Genomic DNA, 26,969 nt, shown 5'->3' with positions numbered 1-26,969 from the left:
TGAGTGTTATTCTGTCATAAACATAGTTTAGGACGTGTATACGTTTATTTTAGGTGGTGTGTCATCTTCATATGTTCATTATATAGGCTAACTTTTTTTATTAAGTAAAATAATATCAACATGGCGGAAATAAATAATGATTTAAACGATAAAAATCTTCCATCTGAAGATACTTCTCCTCGAGATACTGGTAGCGAAGTAAGCAATTTTGATTTATAAATGTTTGAAAACTAATGTTAGTTATGATCCGGCGTAAATACTAATTCTGATATACGTACGGTTTAAGATGTTCGAAGTGATTTTAACCGTAGATTGTTTACAAAAGCGTCGTGCCATTCTCTGAACTTTTTAAATGAGTTGTTTGTGTGTATTTGCTTTATAATTTATTTTTTTTAAGTTAGCAAATACAGTTTAACACTACTCTTTTCATTAACATAGTTATCTAAAAGCATTGAATTGTTTGACTACTAAAAAACAAAGCATTTATTTAAGATATATTAAACATATTTAAAAGAAAATCCAATTCTTAAATTATATAAATATATCTTCTGTTTGAGATTCTAATATATATAAATTCTTATATTATTATTATATATATATAATATATATAAAGAAAGATGTGTGTGTATGCATAAAATAATTAACTATAAGCCCTGGTTTTATATAATTTATTTATTCAGCCATCTTTTCTTTAAAGCCATAAATAGTATTTCTAAAGGATTCTTGATATACCTCATAGATATATTTAGAAAAATTAGAGAGAAATAATAAAGCATTTATGTAAAAGTTTTTTGTAGATGTTTTGAAGTTACATAATCATTCTAGTTTAATAACTGAAGAATTTGTGCAGCTGATAATTACTGAATCTAAAAAAAAGCATGTTATTCACATTCTTAATTACTAATTTTTAAAAATAAATTTTAGTAAAATTAAAATATTTTTTACTCTTATTTAAAACAAATTATAGGTTGTATTTATAAAACGAAACCTAAAAGATAAAAAAAATTAAGATAAAAAATTAATTTTTGAAACAATGCATTTTTTTATTAAAAAAACCCCCTATATTGTGGGAGTTGCATGCAAACATTTGTCTTCAATATGAAATGATAATAATTGTATTGTCAGAACATGTATCTGTAATAATAAAATATCGTGGTCTTGTTTCAAGATCATTTTAGTAAGCAAATTAAAATAATTTTAAATTCATATAATTAGTCATTACAGTTTTTAATCATTAATTGATAGTGAACTCAGCTTATTATGCTGTTTACTTTTTATCTGTAGATATAAAAATAAGTTCTTAATGTTATTTACAAAAATTTTGGTTCATATAAAATGTTAAAAAAAAATCATGTATATAAAATTTTTATGACTCAGTCATCTCTGTGATATTAAAATTGATTTTAGGAAGCAATTTACTGATGTTTTTGTAATGTATTCTTTCCAAATAATTTTTACAATATTGTTTATATAAAAGAATGGTATTAGCAGTTGTAGATGTTTACTTAAAATAGACAGAAGTTGTTCTAGTTTCTTTCAACTGTCAGTTTTTGTGTTACAGACATTTTTCAGTGAAATATACCTGCTGAGTTAAAATGGGTCATTTCATATATACTTTCTCTTATCATGTAGAATTTTTGATATAATTGAGACTTAGTGCAATAACCTCAGCCATCTCTACACAAATATTTTTCTTTATACACTTATTTTCTACCCTTTCACTGAATTTTTTTTTTATAGTTCAGTTTGAAATTATTTTTATAAATCTTGTTTTTCTCCTGTACTTTTTTTATTATTCTATTAATTTAGGTATCTCGGAATAAAAAGAAATTCTTTTTATTCATTTTATCTTTTGAATCATTCATCAAAAGCTTATAGGCATTTTTTTTTTTTTTTTTTTTTTTGCTTTAAAATAATGGAAGAAAGTTTCCTTAGGAATTATAAAATAAATGATTTTAACATAATTGATAATATAACAAGTGTTTTTGTTGAATATATATTTTAAAATTTATTTATAATTTTACTTAAATTATACAGTATGATTTATTCTTTTAAAAATAAAATTGTGATCTTTGTCAATTATTATTTCCATAGTCCTTACTTACATTTAGGCATTAGTTTTATTTGGACATCTGTTAAAATCTTTTTTAAAATATGTTTTCTATATTCTGAGTATAATCCTCCCATAATCAGTGAATATTGATATATGCAAATTGAATGAGGATTCTATATACATAGGTCTTTGATTAATAGTTAACTTTTTGTATTCTGCATCAGACATTAGTATAGATTTTACCCAATGTCTGATAGTAAATTGATTTGGAAAACGTCTTTGATTTGCATTTAAGAACATTTTTTTAAATTTAGGATAAAATTTACTTGCCTTTCAGAACCTTGTAAATAAGCTGAAACCTTATTTGTGTAGTTTTAAAAATAACACCAATATTTGAGGAGAAACTTTTGATATTATAAAATGTGATATCTATATTTGTATGTGTTTTGTATGTACTCCTAACACTATACCATCATTTTCATATTGGTTAACATGAAAATGTACATAAATGTCTCTTAGAATGATTGTATAATTCCAGGACATAAAGCTGATAGCAAAATTTAATTTTGAAAGTCTTCCAGCCTTTCTGTTTTTCATAGACTTTGTTTTTATGATAATTAAGGCATGCATAAATATTATTTTAATTATGTTTATTCATTTTTTATATTTTTAATGTGTAGTAAATATATATGTGTTATACTTTAATTCATCTTTAATTCTTAGGTGGATAGCTCTTCATTTGAAACATTACAGAATTTGGCTGAAGCAAGTTTGGATCGCTTAGAAGAATCAGTGTATGAATTGCTTAGCTTTTCTTTTGAAGCATATAATTTTTACCATATTAATATCAGTTAAAAAGTTTTTATTTATAGTTTTTACTTAAAAACGGTTACTTTATACATTATGAATTTAAATTATGTTAATATTATATTTAAAATTTTTTTGTTAATGTTTTAACATGTAGTATTAACATTGCTTTTAAAAGGTGATTATTATTATTTAGATCAGGATTAAATACTGCTTCAAAGGACAAATGCATTCCAGGACCACTTCCCAAAGAGTATGTTTGATTTTTCACATTTAATAGCTTTTATAATATTATTATACAATTTTTTTTACTATAAATTATTCAGTCCTGATGACATAATTTTTATAGTATTCAAAAAAGTATTAAAGATACTTTTTTGATTAAAAATAATTATTTTTGAATATCTTTCCAGTTAAATTTTAGAGTGCAGGAAAAAATTCCTTGATCGAAATATTACTAGTATTTATTCAGCTTTGGATGTTCATTTTGTTTGCTTTTGTGACTATTTGCAGTTATAAATAATTAAGAAATTTAATATTATTAAATATCAGATTTAATATTTTCTAAAATATATAATATCTAAATTATTATTGCGAAAAAAGCTTTTACCTTTTATTATATTTAAGGTGAGAAAGAATATTATTAATTGTTCAAATTGAATGGAGAATGTTAGGATTATTTGGGTAGAATTTCTTTGCTGATTCTTATAGTTCAATACAGCTGAAAGTTTTTTTTTACATCATTTCTATGAATAAAGCTTGATTATTTTATATTTCACATAATCTTCAAAATTTATTTTCTAGCAAGCATTTTTTTTTTTTTTTTTTTTTTTTTGTGTATGTGTGTGTGTGTGCATCAGTTTAACTATATAATTCCAAATTAAAAGTTAAAAATTAATATTTTAAAAGAAAACTCTATATTAAAAAGGCATAACATTCTGTCTTAAGAATTGATGTAAATTGGATGTTTTTCTTAAAAAGTATTCCTGAATGTAATATATGAAAATTACTGAACTACTTTAAATTATTTTATTTTTTAAAAATGTTCCCATTTTTGTATTAAGATAAATTATTGTATAGAAGAATTTTTGTATCATGTAGTGAATTTATATTTATTTTATTTATATTTTTAATTTATTTTATTTATATTTATTTCCATGTTTAATATTGTTTTCCATTTAATTTAATATCTAATTTTTTGCATTAATTTTATCTTTTCAACAGAGGAAAGGCTTTTACTGAAATCAAGGAAACTTTACTTGGATTGATTGCCAAAAGTGAAGCTGAAGAAGAGGAAGAAATGATAATATCATATACTAAGTACACACAACTCTATATTGCATATAACCACTTTTTTATTGTTTTGTTTTAAAAGCTATTATTAATTGAATGTTGACAAAAGATTAATTTAAAACTTTAATCTACTTTAATTAGAAAAATCGCACATTATTTTACAACAATTTTACTTAGTATTTCCATTAACATTTAGAGTTGTCCTGCTAATAAGAATTTTAATACAGATATGTAAACAATGCTTGATACTTCTACTTATAAAAGGAAATATTTTTTTGTGTGTCGGCACTCTACAGTCCAAATCATTAAACCAGACTAAGACTCAAATTTGGCACATATGTACTTTAAAGATAGAAAAGTGCATATCTTAAAATATTTTTTAAAAAATTAATTAAAAATTATACAACATTTTGATATTTCCCCTCTGTAACTTATGAAAAAAATTATATTTGTAATTAAATCAATTTAATTGTCATGTAAATATTTTTTTGAATTTTGCCAGTTTTTAAGAACTATTGCTTTGCATAATTTTTGGAGAAATTCAAGTAATTTTCATTGTTCCATTCAATACTTTGTTGCAAGATTTTTGAAATTATTGAAAGCTGCAGAAGAAAAATTCTGTTTATGACATCTGCAAATTGCATGAGGAATCAGAAAGTGAAATTACATTACTATAAAAAGCTATGTAGAATTTAAAATAGATTACCTTGGTCCTTAAGTTTTTATGGTGCTATGGTTTTCACCCACTTAATAAACAGAACAGATATAAGGCTATTAAAGTAGTACAACTTTAATACTTGTCGCTGTTTAATATTTACAAATATTTTGTTGGAGATTTATGAATATCAGGTATGCATAAAGAATTTAATTGAAACTATGCACAGCTAGTAGTTTCAGCTAATACTCCAACAATGACCAATTAGTTATTAAAGGTGTCCAGTCCTAAATAATTATTAAATTTTTTAAAAATGTATTTACAATGTTTTATATTACATAATTCTTTAAAAGGCTAAGTCTGCTTTTTCCGGTCTTCACATTCAATAACAAAACTCTTAATTTATATTTATTTATGCTTTAAAAAAACAAAAAACTTTCATATATAAAAAGACTCTTCATATTTTAAAGAATCAATAATAGGCAAAAAGTATGTCTTATTTTGAAACTATTTTTCTTGTTAATAGATCAAAATAATTGGCCACTTGATCAGTCAACAATGAAGATGATGAGAGTGCCAATAATTACTTTAAAAAAAATTGATTTTGAATTTCTTATATATTCCTATCAATAATGAGAAACTTGTTTTATATAAAATCATTGTACAAGAAGGATAAGAAAAATCTTAGAACTTTATTCTCCCATTCTATATTTGCTTTGTTATTTCAATTTTAATCTAGTTGTTTTAATTTCAAATAATACATAATCATTTGCAAATAAAAATTTAATGAAATACTCTTCTTGTATATTTGTCTTCTTCCTAATTATATAATATAGTCCCTGATTGGGTAATGAAAGGAAAATATCATTAGCTTTAGAATTAAAATTGTACCCTTTACTAATAAAGTACTTCTATTTTATATATATTAATATGATGAATTTTTTTTTACTAGACCTGATAGACGTATTCACACTGAAGTACAGAAAGCAGCTCTTTTATCACATACATTTGCAGCTTATATCAGTACCCTGGATAAGAATTTAGTATGTCGTATAGCTATGCAAATAGTCTCCGATACAAGTCTATGGTTGAGCAAAATTTTCAGGTAATAATTAGTACTAAATAATGTTCACTTATCTTTTTAAAAACTTTTCTTTATTTTTTTTATAATGTTAGATGTTTTTGGTGTTATTGTTGGTATTTAAGAGTTAAAGCTCCATTCTCCTGTGATATGTATTTGTATTTCTTATTATTTTACCATTTTAAATTATATCTGGAAGAATTTCATTATTAATCAGTAAAATAATTTTCTTGCATTTTTTACTTAAAGTATTATAATTTTTAATATAAAAATTTTTAGTAGATATTAAATGTTTTTAAAAAAATTATTTTAACAATATTCTGCTCAATAATTTCTATTCAGGTATTTCTAAAATTATGAGACATATTTTAAGAATGGATTATTTATATTTATTGATAGATTGTTTTATTTACATTTATGGAAGAAACAACTCATTTTGGCAGTAGAATATAGGGCCAGAAATGCAAAGGCAATCCGATTACAAGGATATTTCGGCTAATGAATTAAATGAAAGAAAAAAAATAATTGTATAAAGTATACTACACAGATTTAATGGGATACGAAGTTATGATATTTCAGCAACCTAATTGTATGAATAATATTACACATAACGTATCACATTCAATAATGGTATATAGTGCATTTTATTGATAATAAATCTTTGGAATACTTAAAATAAGTATTTAAAAGACTTATTGTTTAAAGAAGCACATTCTTTGCCTGTTGTTATTTATGTGATAGTTTTCTGCTAATGTGAATATATAATCTGTTAAACTTATGAGATACAATCTATCTGATGTATCATTTTCTTTTTATTCAATTCAATGATGTATAAGTATTTATAGGAGTTCCCATTGTGTTTCCATGTTCTATTACAAAAATGACTTTTTTCTATGTAACTGACCTACATTTGAAATTTGTTCCATGATTTTAAAAACACTTTTCATATATTTATGCAGCTCTTATTAAAAAAAAAATTTAAAACACATGTGGGATTAATGTCTCTAAGAATTTTTTAATCTTTTAAAAATTTTGATGCATGTCTTAATATTTCAAATTTGTCTTGGAATAACTTCTAGCGGATGTATATGTTTTAAAGTATCACATTTGAATTTTTAGGTTCTTTGATTCTTTAGCATATTTCAGTAAAGATAGTAAAGAAGGATTAATTCGTGTCATTAGAATGGTTCTTCACATGAGATACCTTAGGTACTCGGGTACTGGTTATGAAGCTTTATTCACACGCCCACCTGTTATATACTATTGTGATCCTGATGCACATAATGTAGGAAAATACCTGTCATATTTGTGTTCACAAGTAAGATGTTGCATTTGTATTTTATTTTCAGTCATTTTACATGTTCTGTTTTCTTTTTATTGTAACTTAAGAATTTAATTTTTGATTTCATTTTAAAATTTTGAAAACGTTCTAATTCAATTTTGCAGGCTTAATTCTTTCTTTTTTTTACTACTTTTGTTCATATAAAGGTTTTCATTGTAACCATTTTTATTTCTATTTTGTTTGAAAAAATTATATTTTCATTTAATTAAAATAATATCTCTAGTTTTACATTTTATTAAAATTTCTTAACTAAAATGTATATTATATTTGTTTTGTATGTTTTAGTGAATTTGATAATCATTTCAAAAAAGCCAATGAGGTTTTTTTTTATTATTATCTGTAATTTTTTTTCGTAATTATCTTTTGTACTTTCTTTGAATTTTAATATTATTCATTTTCCTTAGTTTTTAATTAAACTTATTAAAAAATTACTTTCAATTAAAAAAATGTATATTATTATCTGATTAATTATTTATTGAATTGAAATTAACTATTATGCATTTGTGGTTGATTTCATTTCCTTTGTATTTATTAAAACATATCTTGAATTAATTAGATTCATTAATAATAATATCGAATTTTTAAGAGCTGGTTTAATTAGAAAAATACTTTTAAAAGTTATTTTTTAACAATGATTAAAATAGTATCTGCTCAATATTTGGCACAAATGCATCTTTATTTTGAAATTAATGATTATTTATTAAATGTTCAGTTGATTTGTTTTTCTCCCCTTAAACTTTTGAGCATCACTATATTTAAAAGAGAGAGACAAAAAATTACATCTTAAAAAATATACAAGGTTAAATTTGTACAACTTGATAATAAAATACTTTAGATAGTTTTTCATGTTTTTAGTTTTCACACAAGTGTTTGAATCAGTGCGGGCTTTACTCCCTTCAAAATGCATTAAGAATTACCTAAGACCCTCCCACAATTTATGTTATTTATTTCTTATTTACATTAAGAACATAAAATTGGTTACATAGCTCATTTTTTTCCCCAAATGACTCTAAAAGTATATGTATCTGTAATAGTAATTGAAAAATGTCCCCTCAATTAACACTCATATTTGATATTCATCTACAGTGTTTTGATCGATGCTGTCCTCAGAAATTTTCAGAATGATGCTGTTCACCTGCCGTTGAATTAATACCATTAAAATCTTTCCATCCTCCTCAGTTTTTTTAAAAGAAAAGAAACAGAAATTTGTTATTAGTATATGATTTTGCTTTTTCTGACAATTACCAAAACAAAAGGCAACTGATGAACACTACATTCAGTAAAAGGCATTACTGAAAATTGCAATAAACCTTGGAAATTGCACTGTTAGTTTTCAAAAGTTTCAGGAAATGATGAATTGACAGTCGGATATTCCAAGAAAATGCAGTATTTTTTATTTAGAGAGCAACCACTCTTTAAAGTTTGAATTAAAATGAACTCCCTAAACTAATTTATAAAATTTTTTATTTTCTATATTTTTCTGTATTAAAATTTATCTTTTTGACTTACAAAAAATATTAAGAATGATTTAAACAGTCTAAAAGGGCATTATTTTTTAAATTTAAATTTTATATGAATTATTGATATTTTAATTTGTTAAAATAAAAAATTAATGGCAAAAACATTTTTGCAGCTTGGATTACCTTTGTCATGCATTCAAGCTGTCCCAAGTATGTCAGGCTCTTCAGACAACCAGTTCAAAATGGTAATTGGCTTTGAATTTTTTTTTTCAAAATCTAGGAAACCTTTAATTAATTATTAAATCCTTGGTTTGATTTATATTATATTGCATATATATTATAAGACATTAAAACCAGTTGTAAAGTATATAATATTAACATTGCAATTTTTAATATTATGATAATTATAGAATATTTTCATTGATAACTGAATTTTAGATCTAATTCATTTAAAAGTGCCCAATGAAGGAATTTGTGTATATTTATTTAAATGTGATTTTTAATTTGTAGAATATCTGTTTTCTTTTCATTGAGTGAAGATGAATTGGCTTTTTAAAATTATTTAAGTTTTTAGAAGCGTATAAGTGCCATAATTATTATTTTATTCATATATGTTTCAATAATTTTTTTCTTTTTCTTTCTTTAATTTTGAAAAGGAATGTATATTATTTTTTAATACATAGTAATTCATTGGCATATCAAATATGCTATGATATGAAGTGTATGAATGAAAATAGCACTTCCTGTATTTAGTACTTCGTCTTCAGTTCTTATATTAATTCATGTCATTATTATTTCATTATCTGATGTTCAGAATATAAAAAGTTTTAAATATCAAGCCTAAAAATTATGGTTTGATGGTGCCATAAATTTACAGCTTTTTTCATTTTAATGCTAACCAAATTGATGTTGTTGTTGTTTTTAAATATCTGATAGCGTTTGAAAAACTTGTTTTGTGAATTTAAAAATATTTAAACATTTTTTTTTTTAAGTTAGTACCAATGATTTTTGCTGTTTTAAAAATTTTCCTTCGATTTAATATTTTTTATGCATTCTTAAACAAATTTTATGCCTTAATTTTTTTTTTTATTTTTTTTTTACAAATAACACTTTTATGTTTCAGGATACAGCAGCTTTAGAAAAATGCATCAAAGATGATTTATCAGCTACCAAAACACCTTTGCTAGTCATTGCTAATGCTGGTTCAAATATAGTTGGACATGTTGACAATCTACAAAAAATTCAAGAAATATGCCTTGCTCACAATGTTTGGCTACATGTCAATGGCCATAGCTTAGCAGCATTGAGTTTAGTTATTGTTCCTAACTTGGTAAGTTAAATTCCTTATTAGTTTTCTAATTTACTGGGTGTTCACTTTACTCCTTGCCTAGTAACTAATTTGCCATTAGAAATTAGCATATATTTCTGTTACAAAAATAATTTGATGTACATAATTATATTTTATGTTATTTGTCAATAAATAGACTTTTAAAAAAATTACAACTTTAAATTTTTTTACATTGCCAAGTCTTTTTTTTTTTTTTCATATATAATAAAAATATTCTTGACACACTAATATAAAAAAAGACTCTTTTCTGAAAACAAAATGTATCAAAATATACAGTTTTGAATGAGACAATTTTCAACAATTTCAGTGACAGCCTCGAGGGGGACCTATCAAGCTTGCTGAGGGCAGCTGTTAATTATCTTAAATTAATAAATTCATAGCTTCATAATTCAGTCAAATATGTTCCAAGAAAAATGCAACTTTTATTGTTTAAAATATTAATATGTCAAGCATATTGTACTAAATATGACTTAGAGTTAGGGACAATGTAAATATGTAGACTAAATATTTTTATCAGCAGTATGTATGTTGATTCAAACATTATGAAACAGTATTCTTTACACCATATAAAACATTCCAAATGGAAATGTATATGTGTGTTTCTAATAGTTTAGAAGTTAGTTATTGGTAAATGATTAAAATGGATGCACTTGATATATTTTAACAAAATATTGATTTTTTTGCATTTATTTATGCCAAAACTTATTTACTTAATGTTTCTAATCATGAATTGCCATTTCATTCTTAATCCTATTTGTTTGTTAATTGCTTTTTTTCTTCTGTTTTTCATGTCTGATTCCAAAATAACCAACTCATTTATTCATGCATTTTATAAAAATAAAAAATATTCTGAATGATAAATGTCTTATTTTTAGTTATAATCCAAATTATGAAATTCCATTTTATTTTATTTGTAATTCTCATTTTTTAGAACTAAATTTATTAATTTTTTATTATTGGAATGGTTGAAATATTGGTAATTCAAAAGAATAAATTTCATATTTTCATAATTAAATCCATTTTTATTAATATATTAAACAAAATATTATATCAAAACTTTGAACTTTTCTTTAGTTACAGAAATTTGAGAAGAATAATCATATATCTGAAATATAATTCTTTCTTCAGTAATATTCATAATAAAAATTGACTATCATATTCCTTATTGAGATTTAGAATTTAGAATTTTTTTAAGTCTGGCAGTTTAGTTGTCATTATTATTCTTTCTATATTATTATTATTTAAAATATTAAAAGAATTTATGGCATTAAAGTATCAAAAGCTTTCATAAAGTTTGACATGAAGCATATAAATGCTGTAAATGTTTTTGAAGTTGTAAATTGCGAACAATATGACTAAAGCCTAATTTTAATTTAATTAATATACTATAATAGAATTGAACTAAAATGGCAATGAACATGGTAGATCTATTAATGAATTATTTATATATTTCTATTAAAAGATAAGAATGTTTTTGTGAAAATAAGATAAACTTGTAGGTTTGTTGAGAAAAGGAGAAGAAGAATGATTTTAGAATGTAGTTAGGGTGATCATTATTCTAAACTATTAAAAAGACCATTTTATTTATTATATATATATTCACATGGAAAAGAGTATTCAAACAGAATATAGTTATTGCAATAACAAAATCTAATGATTTCAATAATATCCAAATGTAATATCAATTTATTTAAGGAATAAAGAAGTATCTGTCAAATGCCATTCATTTCACTAAAATCTATTGTAAAGCTAGTTCACTGCAAGCTCTCATAAGTGTTGTTTAGAGTTATTCATTTATTGTTTATTGCTTTGTCTATGAAAGGGGTAAAAATTGCCAAAGTGAACAAACAAATCAAAAATTTCTGAATACCTATCTCCAAAAATGAGATAAAATTTTCATTTTAGCGAATACTCTTGCAGCTTCCATTATTGATACAAAAGCTGACTAATGTTTGTTTGTTTTCATATCTTTCATTTTTGACATTGCAAAGTTTAAAAATATGAAAATTCTATTAATAAAATGCATTGGCATTAAAGAGAAAATAAACTAAATGTTATTGATAAAAGCAATGATAGCACTCTTAAACAATAATATATTAATATAGAATTTAATATTTTTAATTTATTCTGTTTATAAATATTAGCATCTGTATAGTTTTAATATTTTAAAATGATTTTCATTTATATTCTGCTGAACTAAAATTAAAAAGTGACTACTATTGTTTTTGTTTTTAGCCTTCCAATCTTGGTGATAGTATGACTTTGTCTTTAGGTGACTGGATTGGTCTTCCATCTTTGCCATATGTTGTATCCTTTTCCATGTTTAAAAAGTTTTATTACTGATGTTTTTACTATAAAGTTGTTTAATTTTCTTCTAGTTACTGAAAAATTATTTCTTTTTTTAAATAATGAGGGGAAAAAAAGTACTATTTTTCCAATGCAATTTTCTATTTCCATTTTTTTAAAAATGATTTTTCAATTTAGATGCTTTACTATAAATTTAAAAGAATTTGTTTTAGATGGTAGCAATAAATTTTCAAATAAATTATTAATTATATGATAGGAAATTGAATTTTTTCTTGACTTAAATATTAGACTTTATATAAAGCAAAGGAGATGGCACATGTTCATGCTGCTGGATTAGGACAAGCTTCTTATGGGCATTTAGATTTTCTTCCTATATGGTTTGCAGTTCAAACTTTGGGTTATGACACACTCACCCAAATGATACGACATTCTTTTGAACTGGTAAGTATTTTTTTCTGCATAATATTGTTGTAAAAATGTGATCTTTAATACAGATATTGTTTCTAAATTACAGTAATTTTGCATGTAATTATATTTCCATATTTTGTCTATGGAAGCCGAAGCCTTTGTAATCAATCTACAAACGTTTTGGAGAGAGCATTAAAAAAATTCTTTGCCATTTTATTATAAATAATTTGTGATTCAAAATAGATGAATAAACTGCTTTCTAAAAACTATATTTTGCTGTTAATATGGTTTTCTGCTCTAAATTTGTCATTTCAAATAATAATAAAATTTCTGTCCTATTATTTTAAAATCTGTGAGTGTCTGTTTAGAACCTGTAAGTAGATCACATCTTCCTTGTCAGTTGTAGTTTTCTTATTGCCTCTCTATATATTTATGAGAATAAATTATCTTTCAGTTTTTTTATGTTATTGATTTAACAAGTGTTCTGAATTGTAATGCATTACTATGTTACAAAAAAAATCTTATCTTGTATTTATCAAGAATATATCACCGAATAAGATTATTATTATTATTTTAATATTTTCTTCTTATAATTACTTAATCTCAATTTTTTTTTTATATATATTTGAATGGTAGTCAATAAGCCTGTTTTCGTTTTAGTTAAAAAATGACTTATAGTGCTGGAAGAAAATATGGTAATCCTTATTATTAATCTTAAATTCATTTATGGAATAGCTAAATCATTGATTCACATCCAAAATTGCCATGTGCTTATTAAAAATACTGCAAATTGCAAAGGTCATTTGATCACACATTATGAGATTAATTATTTGTAACTTGTTTTTCCTGACTATTTGTAATCTTGCCACTTAACAATACCAAAATAAATTTATCAAAAAAAAAAAACTTTTTTAAAAAAGAAATTGATTTACGAATTATTGGGAGATGATACGATACATATTATTTATGATTAAAATTTGAAACTATCTTGAATGTTTTAAATGAATGTTTAATTAATTGCTATTTATGATTAATTATGCGTATTTTACTCATATTAGTATGCATTAATTGAATTATTAGTTCCAAATCTTATTAATATTGGACTATTGCAACATTTTTAATTACAAAGAATGTAAATTTGTTTATTTTTATAGGCCGATCTTTTGCTTCAAGGCATAGAAAAATTTCCAGAACTTAGAATAATTGTAAGTATACCAATAGTCATTATTCCAGATCTGTAGGATTTAGATGAAAATAAAATGATCAATTTTTTTTTTTTAATTCCTAAAGAGAAGCTGTTTAATATTATGTTAATTATTAAATATATAAGCAAAACTGTCTTTAATGACAGTTAGTTCGCCATTATTTAATTACTGATTTAACTGGACCATTAATTATACTGATTCAGTTATTTCAATAAAATTTAAAATTTGTTTGAGTTATTTTTTAAATATTATATTAATAATTTGGAATTAAAGTTATTTGAAGTAATTTTCAGCTGAAGTTTTGAATATAATAAATTATTAATTTTGAAGGATAAGTCATAAAATTGAGGATTTCAACAAGTGACTATTATAAGTCAAATGTTTAAAATTTTGAATTTTTAGAGGAATAATTTATTCTAAAATCAAAAAAGAAATTCAAATACATCCAGAATTAGAAAATAAAAATAGACTGTCTTCTATTAAATTAATTCAAATTTCCATGTTTGTAAATTAATCAAATGTTGATGAAATCATAAATGAATGTATTTATCTGCTGTCTAAACTTCTTATCACATGATTGAAACAGTTTGACATGCTTTGTAATTTGAAGTAAAAATGGCATAAGATTAAAAAAGTATTATTTGATGTAAAAAATTATAGTTGACCTTGTAATTGAAATCTGTATTACAGTTTTGAAAGACAATTATATACAGTCAGAAACATTTATTTGGCCCCAAAAAATATTATAAAATCTTTTTTCAATGTATTGTGCAATCTATTCTTGTCTGTTTGTGGTATTTTAAATGAGTTTGTTGAAAAAATGGTTTGGAATATGTAATTCAGTCAAGATTAAGGAATTTGATAAATCTCCCACCCCTCCAAAAAAAATTGAATAGCAATAACATTTATTGTAAATAGAATGATTATTTTCACATTTTAAAATTGTTTTATGTTCAAAATATGGTTAAAATTCATGAAGACATTTTGAAAGTTAAAGAAATAAAGTCATAATTTTTCTTAAAATAATTAACTGAAAATGCAAAAAATTTCAGAGAAAAGAGGGGGACCCCCCCCTTCTACTAATAAAATGTGAATTTTATCCAGACTTTCTAACCAATGCTTTATGACCTGTTTTCTTTGTTTCTCCCCCCCCCCCACCCTTTAGTGAAAGGGTATGTCACATAATCTCCTTGAAGGGCTTTAATAGCAGATTGTGGTAATTAAAAAAAGATAAGAAATAGGCTGCATGTTATACATTATTTAAACCTATATCATTGGGTAGATATTGTAAAATATAATGGAGTAATAGGAAAGTTACTAAACTGGAAAAATGGTATAAAAATAACTTTTGTGGTATAATTCTTTCAAAAGTTATAAACAAAAAGAAAAATGCAGCAACTTGAATTAAATTTTAGATGATTAAAATTTGAAAGGGGAGAATAATCTGGACTGAATAATTTTACTGTCCAAAGTATAGCTGTTTTAGATTTGATAAATATAGATTCAACAGTTTGTTCTGTATATCTTCAACAGTCAGATGTAACATTTTATTAGTAATTGGGATTATGTATTATGTAATACAATTCAATGAAATTAAGCTCTTTCTGCCATTTTTTGTGTATTGATTAGGAAATAAAATATATTTTTTTAATATTTAAATTTGAGATTTCATTCTTTTTTGTTTTTTCATTTGATATGAAACCAAATAATGATATTATAAAAATTGTACTTATGGTGATTTTATTGAAATTTTGACATCTGTGTATTTTCTTGATCGGATTACAATTTTATTCTTTATTCATGTAAAGTTTTATATAAACTAAAGAGATTCTTCTTATTATGATTTTAGTGTTCTTTTTTCAGATATTTATAACTTATTGCATATGTTGTATATATTTTTTGAATAAATAATTTTATTTTTAAGAGTAAAAGAAAACCAGCACCTAAGGATGGTCACCATCATGATGTATCAACTATTGGAGAGAAAAGTATTCCAACAATGGTATATTCATTTTTGAAATCTACCTTGTTTTTAAGAATAGTTAAAAAAAATGTTATTTGCATAGTTCAACTTTTTTCTGTCAGTTCTTTTTGGAATTTTAGTTGCAATGTTTATTCTTTTCCATTTAGGATAATTTTTTACTTTTAGCTGATAATTAAAATTCATTTTTTCTAGCTATCTGTAAGTCATTTTAACCCTTTAAAGGATTTTTTTTTCTATTAATAATATTTAAAAATCTTTTGGGGATAAAGATTAATTTAAAAAATAAAGTCATTTATGTAAATAAAAAAGTAAATTTAATTGGCCATTTGTTTTAATTAGGATGGCTATTAAGATAAAGAACAAAATCATTCAGACTTTTGTTTCATTAAAAAAGTTCTAGAATTTATGCCATTTTCCTTTTCAGTATTATGTGCATTACTATGTTAAAATAATAATTGAAATTAATTAAAAGTTAATTTTATTGCTATGTGATCAAAGTTTTTTTTTTGTGATTTTTGTAGTTATTAAGAAATAGTGTTAAATTACATTTAAAATTGAATAGTAATATTAAATTTAGACTCATGGCCTTAGAAGTAATTAAGTAACCTTTAAGTATGAGTACATTTAATAATGCATATTTAAATGTAATAAAGAGATAAATAATGAGATTTTTATTATTGTGTAGTGAGAGAAAAATAAAGAGCATTTTTATGATAATAAAAATAGCATTGGTATCTGGAATAAAGTTGTCTTTTGGAATTTTTTTTCATTGTTTTCAATAAAATTTTCTGCATTTTAAATATAACATTGTTATTGTTTTTTATTGAAACTTTTCTTTATCATTTCAGATACTTTTTGAAGCTTTGACTTCTGTATTAGTTTTCCAATATACCTCAAAAGCCTCCAAAGGTACAAAAAGCTAATTGAAAAATAATTTTTACCAATTTAAATTTTTTGTTTAATACTTATTTTGTTTTTTAATGAAAGGTAAAAATCCTTTTGTGCTTGTAGGTGTTTTTTTTTGTTTTTGTTTTTTTTTGTGATCATTATTCACAATAATTTTGCCATATCATTGTGTTGATAGCCAAATAATCATTTTCAACATTATTAACAATTTTGTTCTTAGAACCAATTTATGAAATTTTCATTAATGATAATTATTTCTTGAAAATAAGTTGTGTGATACTCTGCTGTTTCACACATCATTGAAAACTGTAAATGAGTTGAAAAACCAAATGGAATTAACTATTTGGATTTTTTTAATATGGAATAATAGGAAAATCAAGAATAAAATATTAATATTCTATCCACAAAACTGTTTCCTTAAATGACTGCATTAGATACATTAATTTTGTTAAATATGTATTAATTTGGATATAAAAGAAAAGTAAATAATCTCATATGGAAGATAGGGGGGGGATCAATAATTGCTGGATTACTCTATTTTACCAGTAAGAAATATAAAAATGTATTTATATGTTATAATTTTTAAATTTATTTTTATTTATTTTTGTTACTTATAGATCAAGAATCTCCAGAAAGAAATCCACCATATTATGATAATTTGAATTCATGGGTAAGTGAATATTTTATCATTATTCCATTTGGTGGAATAGATTATATGTCATTATTCTATTAAATAAATAGAATTATTTTAAAATATTTGTAAGAAATGATGGTTCTGATTACTATCTTATTGTGCTAAAAATTGATGCTACTAAAATTTATATTCTGAGTTAATTCTTTATTAGATTCATTACATTTATTAATAGATACTCTAAGCTGAATATTAATACATTTATTAATTAGATACTCTAATCTGAATTTTCTGAAATAATCATTGTTAAGTAGCCTTTTAAGTTTGCTTGTTGCTTTTTGTAAATCAATTTTGATACTTTCTATACCATTGGTATCCATATGAATACAAAAATAAATACAATTTTTCGTATGAGATGCTCACTGAGTAACTATAAAAAAAATATCTATATACATCTAATAGCTTGTGCAGTTAATGGCTAGACAAGTTCCCACTATTAAAACTGAGATATTGGATCTGTCAAATTTTGGTGTATGTTTAAGAATCTGCCCTTTGGAAAATGCTCATGGTAAGTAACTTGTAAATTTGATTTATTATTTTATTAATGAAATTATTGAAAAAAAAAGTTTTTTGGAAGTTATTTGTTTGATGAAATAGTTTTAAATATTTTTATTTTTAAAAATATTTTAAACTTTGAAATAATTGGTGAATAAATTGTGATTGCTATGAAAAGTTTAATAGCATAAAGGAAACATTACTTATATGTATGTGAAATGTGTGGTAAAAAGTATTAATGTTGATTTACTAAAATACATTATAATTTAAAAATGAGATATTGATTATATGTTTGTATATTTTCTATAACATTTATTTAGTATATATTGAATTTATCAATCTTTCTTTATTTAAAAAGTTCTGGGAAGTACGAAAAAGGATGTAGAACATTATTTCCTATGCCTTCAGCAACAAATTGTAAGTTTTTATTTCAAATGAAAAAAAAAAAAATTCTTATAAATATTACCAAATAGTTTTTTAAATTCATTATTTTTTTTTAGGAAATTCTCAATGCCACAGTCCAACAAAAAGAGAAGCTTTATCAAGATCATATGAAATATCCTAAACTTCAGCTTGTAGAAATAGCAAACTGGGCTGGAATGGGTGGTGTAAGGTTTGTTGAAGTGTTTAAATTTTTTTTTAAAAAATCTTATTATGTATTGTTTAAAGAAATGTAATGATTAAAAAAAATTACGTTGCATAAATGTTTAATGTTTTTACAGTTAAACTTTATAATGATAATATTATTTTAGATATATTCCTGAGTTTTGGGCTGATAGGTTAAATGAATTAACAGATACAGGGAAGGCTGATATTAATCAATTAAATTCTGAATTAGTGGCAAAACTGAAAGCATCAGATTCTGCATTTTCGCTTGGTAAGTGGATATTTATAATTTTTTTCAATGTTTTTATTTTGTTCTAAAAATGAATATCAATTAAACTTTTTTTTTTAAATACCGGGTTTATTTTTTCTTGAATCAATGACAAGCATTCATTAAATGAAAATATTAATTGTTCTATAATGCTATAGAAAATATTTTTATTTATATCATAGAATTAACTGGCATTAATAATATGATTAATTCATTTAAAATTGTTTTGCCTATTAATTTTGCTTATAAATGTTTGGGAAATTATTAATTTATATGCACTGTTATTTTTTTCATATTATTGTTGTTTAATATTTATTTATTAATGTTATTATTATTATTATTTTATTACTTTCACTATTATGCTTGCATATGTGTCTTTGATTGGCTGAGTTTCAAAATCTTTGATAATGCTTTTCTGTGTATACTTACTTGGAACATGTAGAACAGTTAACCTTCTAAATCTTTGATGAAAAACATTTTTTAAGTTCACAATATGGCTTTTTATTTTATATTTAAATAAATTATTTCTTAAAAATTGGAACCAAGTTATTTAATTTCTTTTATTTTTTAAATAATAATTTTTTTATTAAATAATAATAAAAATCGTGAACATCTTTTTGACATCATTTAGCATGCTAATACTTTTGACCCATAGGTAATATGTTTTGTGTGTATGTCAAATGTATATTTTTTTCATTATATGTATACTTTTCATTGTTGTTTTAATTTTATTATTTTATACATACATAAGTAAAACAATTATAACTTTTGAACATCATGTCAAATGGCACTAAAAAGGATTTAACTAATTTTTGTTAAAATGTTAGGAAATTGATATATGTTAAAAATTCAATTCTTCTTATTTATTTATATATATATATATATACTGAAAATTAGAAAGACCATACAAATTTTTTATTAATATTTTAAGTGTCAGATTAATTATTTAAATAAAAGATTTTTGAAAAGATATATCAAATTATTTTGTTAGTTTAAATGATGAATGCTATTACAGAGAGGGAACATGAACTTTAAAGGCAAAATAAACTGCAAGCTGCCTTTGATTTCTGTGTGATTTCAAAATTTTACATTGATACTTCAATTTAATTAATAAACTTTAATTCTTGAAAGACATCTTGTTTCAGCATCCTCTTGCCTTTTATTTTGGTATTATTATAATTTGCTACTAGATTGTAATGATCTATTATACATTATTGAAGTGAACATTGTTCTTGCTTTTTATTTATTAAATGTGTATTATTCTAGAATAATAATCACTGCCCATTCATAAGAATTTCACATTGGTAAAGGTGCAATTTCTTGTAAGAAAGAACATTTTTCAAAAAGTGAGGAAAATTGTGTTTTATCCATGCATTTATTTAATTATAAAGTGAAAGGTAACGTTTTTTTTAAAAAAAACTTTTTAGGATTTTGTAATCTGAACATTCTGAATTTGAATTTTTCTTTGAACCTTTGAATTTCTGTTTAACATAATGTGAAAATATTATCTATAATTTGAATACGTTTTGATTAATTTGAAGTCAAAACTAAAAATTATATGAATTTGAATAAAAAAATTTTTCTTAGCTAAATGTATTCATATTCTGAATCCTCATTGATCATAAATGAATAATTTTTTTCAAATCTATTAATCTACTTGATATAAATAATTATATATTTAACGAATTATCTATAATTATATTGATAATTCAATTAAAAACTCTTAAGATAACATTGAATGCGCTAGATACAAATTGTACTGTTTATTTTCAAATTTTATTATGCAATTCAGATTAGCAATCAGATTGCTAATTAAAACTACTTATTTATTTCAATTATTTATTGAATATGTATTTTTTATTGAAACTATTAATTATTTTTCAAAAAAATCTGTATTGCTTTTAATTTCTTTTATTTTGCTCATTTTTACATAAATCAAATAGAAATCTGTTGTTCCATGAGCTTTGTTAGACAAATTCTGTAGAATAAAGTTTTTCTATTTTTTTTTAATTTCTATTTTTTTAAAGTTTTATAATTTTTTTAATAAAGGGGAGGCTGATGATGGTATGCTATGTGTACGGTTTGGAATGGTTGACGCTCATTTAGATTTGGATGAATTGATGAATCTAGTGACTTCTGCTGGACAGGAGTTAGAAGAGTCTTCCAAGGTATATGTCAAAATAGTTTTTTCTCTCTTAATATGGAATTTCATTTCTATATTGATTTACTCTGTAACTCGTATTATAAGGACTCTTTATTATACAGGGTGGTTATAATTAAAGTTCCACTTTGAAATGGTCATAAAAGGAAAACTACTGGACCAAATGTTATCAAACTTGGCTCTAGTTTAAAAGGAGGTCATGGGAAACTAATTCTTTTCTGCCAAGGAAAAAAAAGTTCAAAAACTCATCATCAGGGAGGGGATGGCACTATATGCAATATTGTTGAGCAAAATATGACAGGAAATTGAAATGTGTTTAATCGCATCTGAAACATGTTACAAAGCATGTTCAATGTGTGTTATCTCAAAAGCACTGTTTATGGTGATAATCTAAACAATTTGGTGGAATTGAAAGATGTGATTCACCTACAATGTGCGTAACATTCCTCCTGATATGCTAAGAGCTAAAGTTGAGAATGCGGTAATGAAATTTAACTTGCTTTGAGAAAATGATGGGTACCCCATTGAACATGCTTTGTATACATGCATACATACATATATATATATTGGCAGAATAAAATTTCTATTACTTTTTTTTAAACTATTACCAAGTATGATAACATTTGGTCCAGTAGTTTTCCTTTTATGACCATTTCAAAGTGGAATTTTAATTATAACCATCCTGTACATTATAAAATAAAAGATATTTTATTTTTTATTATATTTAAGGCACTAAAACATTGGATAAAATTGGATTTATTTTTCATTAATCATAAATTTATCATAATTACTTTAGAATTTTAACCTTAATTTGGAACATTGGAAACACTTTAAAACTTTTCTTTTTTAAATTTTTTTGCAGTTGTGGTATTTATTCCATATTTAATTGAAAATCTTTTAACAATTAAATTGGCAAACAGTTTGTTCATCTTGATCATTCTATTAAATTACATCTCATTTTATTTTCATTTGCATTTTAATGAAATTTTAGATTTTTGAGATTCTTTTATTTGCTTTAGTGTATAATTTTATTGTAAAATGTTTTAATAATTTATAATGTTTCATTTTAATAAACTTTTTAAAGTCAAATATATTTTTATCATTTTGTTTTTAGTTTTTGGAAACAATGTCTGAAATGATAAGACAGGGTATTGAAGAGGCTAACAAGGAACTAATGCATGAAAACGAGGAAAAAATAATGCAAGAAGTAAGTTTAGCATTTAATAATATGATACTGTAGATTTTATAGAAATCATATTTTTATAACTAAATCCAAATACATATTATACATACATCGAAATTGATTGTTTTTGGATTGTTAATTGTTCATATTATACATGTTTGTTATAAATGGGTTCAAGTAAAATATTGTGTTTGTGTGCTGTTTTTTAATAATATCTTATCTGCAACAGACGTAAAATCATATACAGTATGAATACATGCACTTTGAATATAAGTTAAATATTATTGTAAAATATTTGTATTGTAAAATTAAATTTATTTCTCATTTAATTGTAGATAATTATTTTTTAACTAGACCAGCCTAGTTATCTTGTTATTGGAAAAAGTTTTATAGCTATGAAAATTCACAGCGAATTAAAAATTCTATAATTGTAATGTTTGATACTTGATTCTGCTTTTATTAATGATATATTCAAACTGTATATAAATTTCTTTATTTTTTTCGCCTGAAAGACTATTTCATTAATAATTTTGTAAGACTGATATGCATTTAATGATTTTTTTTATATCTAAATACCTTGATGAACTGCATTTACTTTAATTAATTAATTAATAATAAAAAAGAAAACTTATTAAATCCAAGCAAATTTTATTACTTTAGGGTGTTTTAAGACAAGTGCCAGTTTTAGGATCATTGGTATCCTGGTGGTACCCAACTCCGAAAGAAACTGGTATTAAAGGAAGAAGTTTTAATTTAACTTCAGGTAAGAATTTTATAAATAACTTTACAACTTATTTGAAGTTTTCAACATTGACATTTGAATATAAGCTCTTATTAAGTTTAAAATATTTCTTAGCTTGAATGTTACTCTTAATTAACAGATATTTAAGAAAAATAAATATAACTTGATATCTATTCTCATTTTGATCCTTGAGAATTTTTATTCAGTTAATTGCATAATTAAGGTTAATATTCTGGAAAATTTAATTCATGCTTCGAATGTTATACTAGTTTTGATCTGCAATCTATTATAATTTTAAACAAGAAAAACTTAAGTATTAGAATTTGAAGAATAAAATTCAAAAATATTACAGTCAATTATGGATTAAAGTAAGGCAAAAACAAATATCTAAAATTATACACTGTTTTTATTTTCATATTTTTGAAATATATAGAGAAATTATGGTAATTATCAAAAGAGATTCAATCTCAAGATTTTGATGAATCTCTATATTTTAAACATCCCTAAGTCCCAAAACCTGTTTTTGGAATTATATTTGTCTGTGAACATGATGACTCAAAAATTCATTAAGTTAAATAGATGAAATTTCAATGGTTTTATCATAAAAAAAATGTGGATGTGTCTAAGATTTTAAATGAATCTGAAAAGGCGTTAATATCTATTAATCTGTATTTTCTTTTATATGACTATGTTGAAAGATTTATATGTAATTCTGTTTCCAAAATTCATTCGATTTTGTTTACTGACTATATTATGGATTTAGAAATTGCATCTTAGAATCAAAACTTATTCTTATTACAAAAATCTGTCTGTTTCATTTTTTTTTTTTTAATTTTGACTTTTCCACATTATTTTGTTGTTTAAATGTTGCCATATTCAGTAAGACTTTATCCATTTAAATGCACATGGAACTAGGAGCTCTTTTTTTTTAAAAAAAATTCTTAGTCACTGAACCAGGTGATTTGATTTTTCATTGTTATCCATAGCTAGCTTTGCTCACACATTTCTTAAAAAATCCCCCCTCCCCCTTTTTTATTGCAACTTTCCTTCATACATCAGAAGATGTGGCTTATTCTCTTTATTTCTCAGAACTTTATCCTGAATGCTATCAAATGCTATTCATTTTGAAGAATTATGATAAAATGACTAGATTTTTTCTAAAATTCAACCTGAGATATTATTTGGCAAAGGATTATAAGATAAAATATAGAGGTAGACAAACAAAAAGATATAAAAAAAAAAAATATTTTTTTCATTATTTTTCCTTTATGTTGATTGAACTACAACATTAATTAGGATATTTATTTTATGCATACTTTGGTATAATAAAAGTTCTAAAGGAGAAATTCTCTGAAAAAAAAAAAGAATTAATAGGTTTAATTTTTATAATTAAAAGCCATCTTCTACCCGAACTTGTTATTTACATTTAAGTAAAAAATTAGACAGACAGTTGAAATTGCAGTTTGAAACAGAAGAAAGAAAGTGTCTCTGTTTTGGCTTAACTTGAATATATCTTCTTTGGTTATTATTAAGTGAGAAATGAAAAAGGATCATGCTAAAAAATAAAAAATATATATATTCAATTTTTTTATATATAAACTATAAAAATTGCTTATTAAGATGCAGACAGTGATAAAAATATTTTCAAATGTTCGATGTATTGATTTCCAATCTGAAAAAAAGACATTTTCTTATTTATTATTAGAAAATAATAAATAGGAAATCGAATTATCTGGTTCAGCTGTTAAAAGTGATTGATTTTTAACTTCTCTGTATTTTTATAGAAACTTTAATTATCTTTTTTAGGTACTATTGAAAGCACAGAAAATATTTATAAATATCATATGCAAATCAAAGAAGGATCAAAATCTTCATCTACAGCAACAAAATTTATATCTCGTAGTTCTAGTCAGTCTTCAAATGCTGAACAAAAGAGCAGCCCTACACCATCAAATCCATGACAAGTTCATCCATGGTTAATAGGAGAATGATACTATATTTAAACTTTATTATGCAACATAATTTGTTTCGGGACGATATCTGGATATTTAAACAGCACAATAAGGGTGTTGCACTTTAAAGTTTTATATTTACTTACCTCTTTTGTGGGTGAGGCCTTAACTTTTGCATACTTCTTAGCCTTATTGTTACAAAGGATTTTTTTCTTGTATCTTGACGATACTAAGCTTCCATTATTTAAAAATATTTTACAAATATTTCTTTTCTAGTGTTTTTTTTCTAGTCATATCTTTTAATAAATATGGTTATTATAAAGATACTAATTATAATTATTTAGCATGATTTTGTTGTATAATTTGTGGCATTAATATATACCTGTTAGAATAAGGTTTCTTTTTATATTATAAAATATAAATCAATCTTGTTTGGTTTAAAATCATTAATATTTAGACAGTTTTAGGTTAATAGATGAATAAAGTTATTGTAACATATTCACTAGTCGCAAGATAAAATATATACTTGTTTTATACTGGCATAGTTTAAAATATGTTAATTTTTGCTTTTTTTGGTGATTAGTTTATAACTAGAATAAATCGTTTTGTGGTAACTGTTTTTGAAGTCTTGTAAAAAAAAAAAAGTGCATCTTACTGAAAGGCAGAAATTTACAAAAAAGTTTTATGGGCTTAATGTTAAAACTTTTTTATGTATTAATTATTTTAATTAAACATCAGTTTTCAATAATAAAGGGATTATCTGTATTTTAAATTATATTGTTTTAATTTTTTAAATTAGCATATTATAGAGGCATATATGTCTGATGTATGCCATGAAATAATAACTATTCTTTGTACTTTTTTTAATGTGTCAGTAAATAATTGCAACGAAAAAATATCAAATAATTTTTATTTTCATAATGCATTTTTTTTAATGTAATGTAAAATAGATATTTTGTTTATGTAAATGCTAAAATGGCATTTAGAAACAGCTTGTTTTAAAAGAAAAAAATATATATATAAATATAAAAAATAAAATATGTGAATTAACAATTTTCTGTCATATTATTTGCAGCTGAACAAAACTAAAAAATTAGTGATATTTATTGTACAGTATTGTATTTTATGAATCATGTGGTTCTACTTTTTTTTTTCACATTTTCTGTATTAATTTTGTTTGTGAAATAATATTTGGATATTGTGTGATATAATTGATTGTATTATTAAAAGTTATATTTCTTTATTCTTTAGTTTGTTTATTTATTTATACACCAAGGATAAATCTATAAAGAGTTTTGGACAAATCAATCAAAAGTAGATAGTTTGCATTTCACTGCATCTCAAATTTAAATGTACCTTTATTATCTTTAGATTGCCTGAAATATAAAATCATTTGGCTTTTCAGCATCATAAATAGTGTTCTAAATCGTTATTTTAAAATTTACTTTCTTGAACCTAGAATTTAGATTCAAAAGTTCATCTGATGGGTAGTTAAGTTCCAGCATTTTATACAGTATATTTGATTCAACCCCTTAATTTGAGTTTATGAGTAAAAATTATTAGTACTGTTTTGTTCTAATTTTTTTTAAAGAACATTTTGCCAGTAAAATTGGCTTTCTGCATTGCTTAATGAATTTGTATAAAAAATAGGCATCTGACACTAGTAATGTAAGAACTATCATACAAATACATTTTCTTAACAATGCCTTACAAATCGAAATAGCTGCACAATATCATTACATTTTTTTGAGTGATTGAATACTAACAAATGCACACAAAATGCAGTAATGGACTTCTTTTTCTACTTCTTGCTTCTACTCACTTGATTTTTAAACTTTTTACCAAGTACTGAACAGAAGGGCAATCTGTTTCATTGTAAATCTCTACAAGATTTCCATCATCCAAAAAAAAAAAGTTTAAAATTTTGCAAAATATTTTTCTTATTATTGGTTTGAAAATTCAATCCAGGAATCCCAAAGAATATTAAAAGTATAGAGTTAAATTTCCCACATCTGTATTCAT

General features: G+C 23.5%; 1 protein-coding gene across 1 annotated transcript; it reads left to right on the top strand.

Moving 5' to 3' along the window:
• The first annotated feature begins 31 nt into the window (after positions 1–31).
• Positions 32–25,856, top strand: LOC129972748 (pyridoxal-dependent decarboxylase domain-containing protein 1-like). Its single transcript, XM_056086993.1, has 22 exons — positions 32–198; positions 2,777–2,847; positions 3,057–3,113; positions 4,085–4,180; positions 5,761–5,913; positions 7,009–7,207; positions 8,865–8,936; positions 9,815–10,021; positions 12,275–12,346; positions 12,635–12,787; positions 13,909–13,959; positions 15,884–15,961; positions 16,792–16,852; positions 17,467–17,519; positions 17,943–18,048; positions 18,394–18,452; positions 18,536–18,648; positions 18,788–18,912; positions 20,959–21,077; positions 22,185–22,277; positions 22,914–23,016; positions 24,802–25,856. The coding sequence occupies exons 1-22, from the start codon at positions 121–123 to the stop codon at positions 24,954–24,956; spliced, it is 2,274 nt and encodes a 757-aa protein (XP_055942968.1). The 5' UTR covers positions 32–120; the 3' UTR covers positions 24,957–25,856.
• Positions 25,857–26,969: the final 1,113 nt, after the last annotated feature.

The sequence above is a fragment of the Argiope bruennichi genome, chromosome 6, assembly GCF_947563725.1.
Source record: "Argiope bruennichi chromosome 6, qqArgBrue1.1, whole genome shotgun sequence".
In the NCBI taxonomy this organism is placed as follows: Eukaryota; Metazoa; Arthropoda; class Arachnida; order Araneae; family Araneidae; genus Argiope; species Argiope bruennichi.
This window is presented reverse-complemented; position numbering and strand designations above follow the sequence as displayed.

Excerpts from the sequence above, each read along its gene's own strand:
- LOC129972748 (XM_056086993.1), top strand. The coding sequence starts at position 121 with ATGGCGGAAATAAATAATGATTTAAACGATAAAAATCTTCCATCTGAA. Across the intron at positions 12,788-13,908 it reads TACGACATTCTTTTGAACTG|GCCGATCTTTTGCTTCAAGG; the intron begins GTAAGTATTTTT and ends TTATTTTTATAG. Across the intron at positions 22,278-22,913 it reads AGGAAAAAATAATGCAAGAA|GGTGTTTTAAGACAAGTGCC; the intron begins GTAAGTTTAGCA and ends TTATTACTTTAG.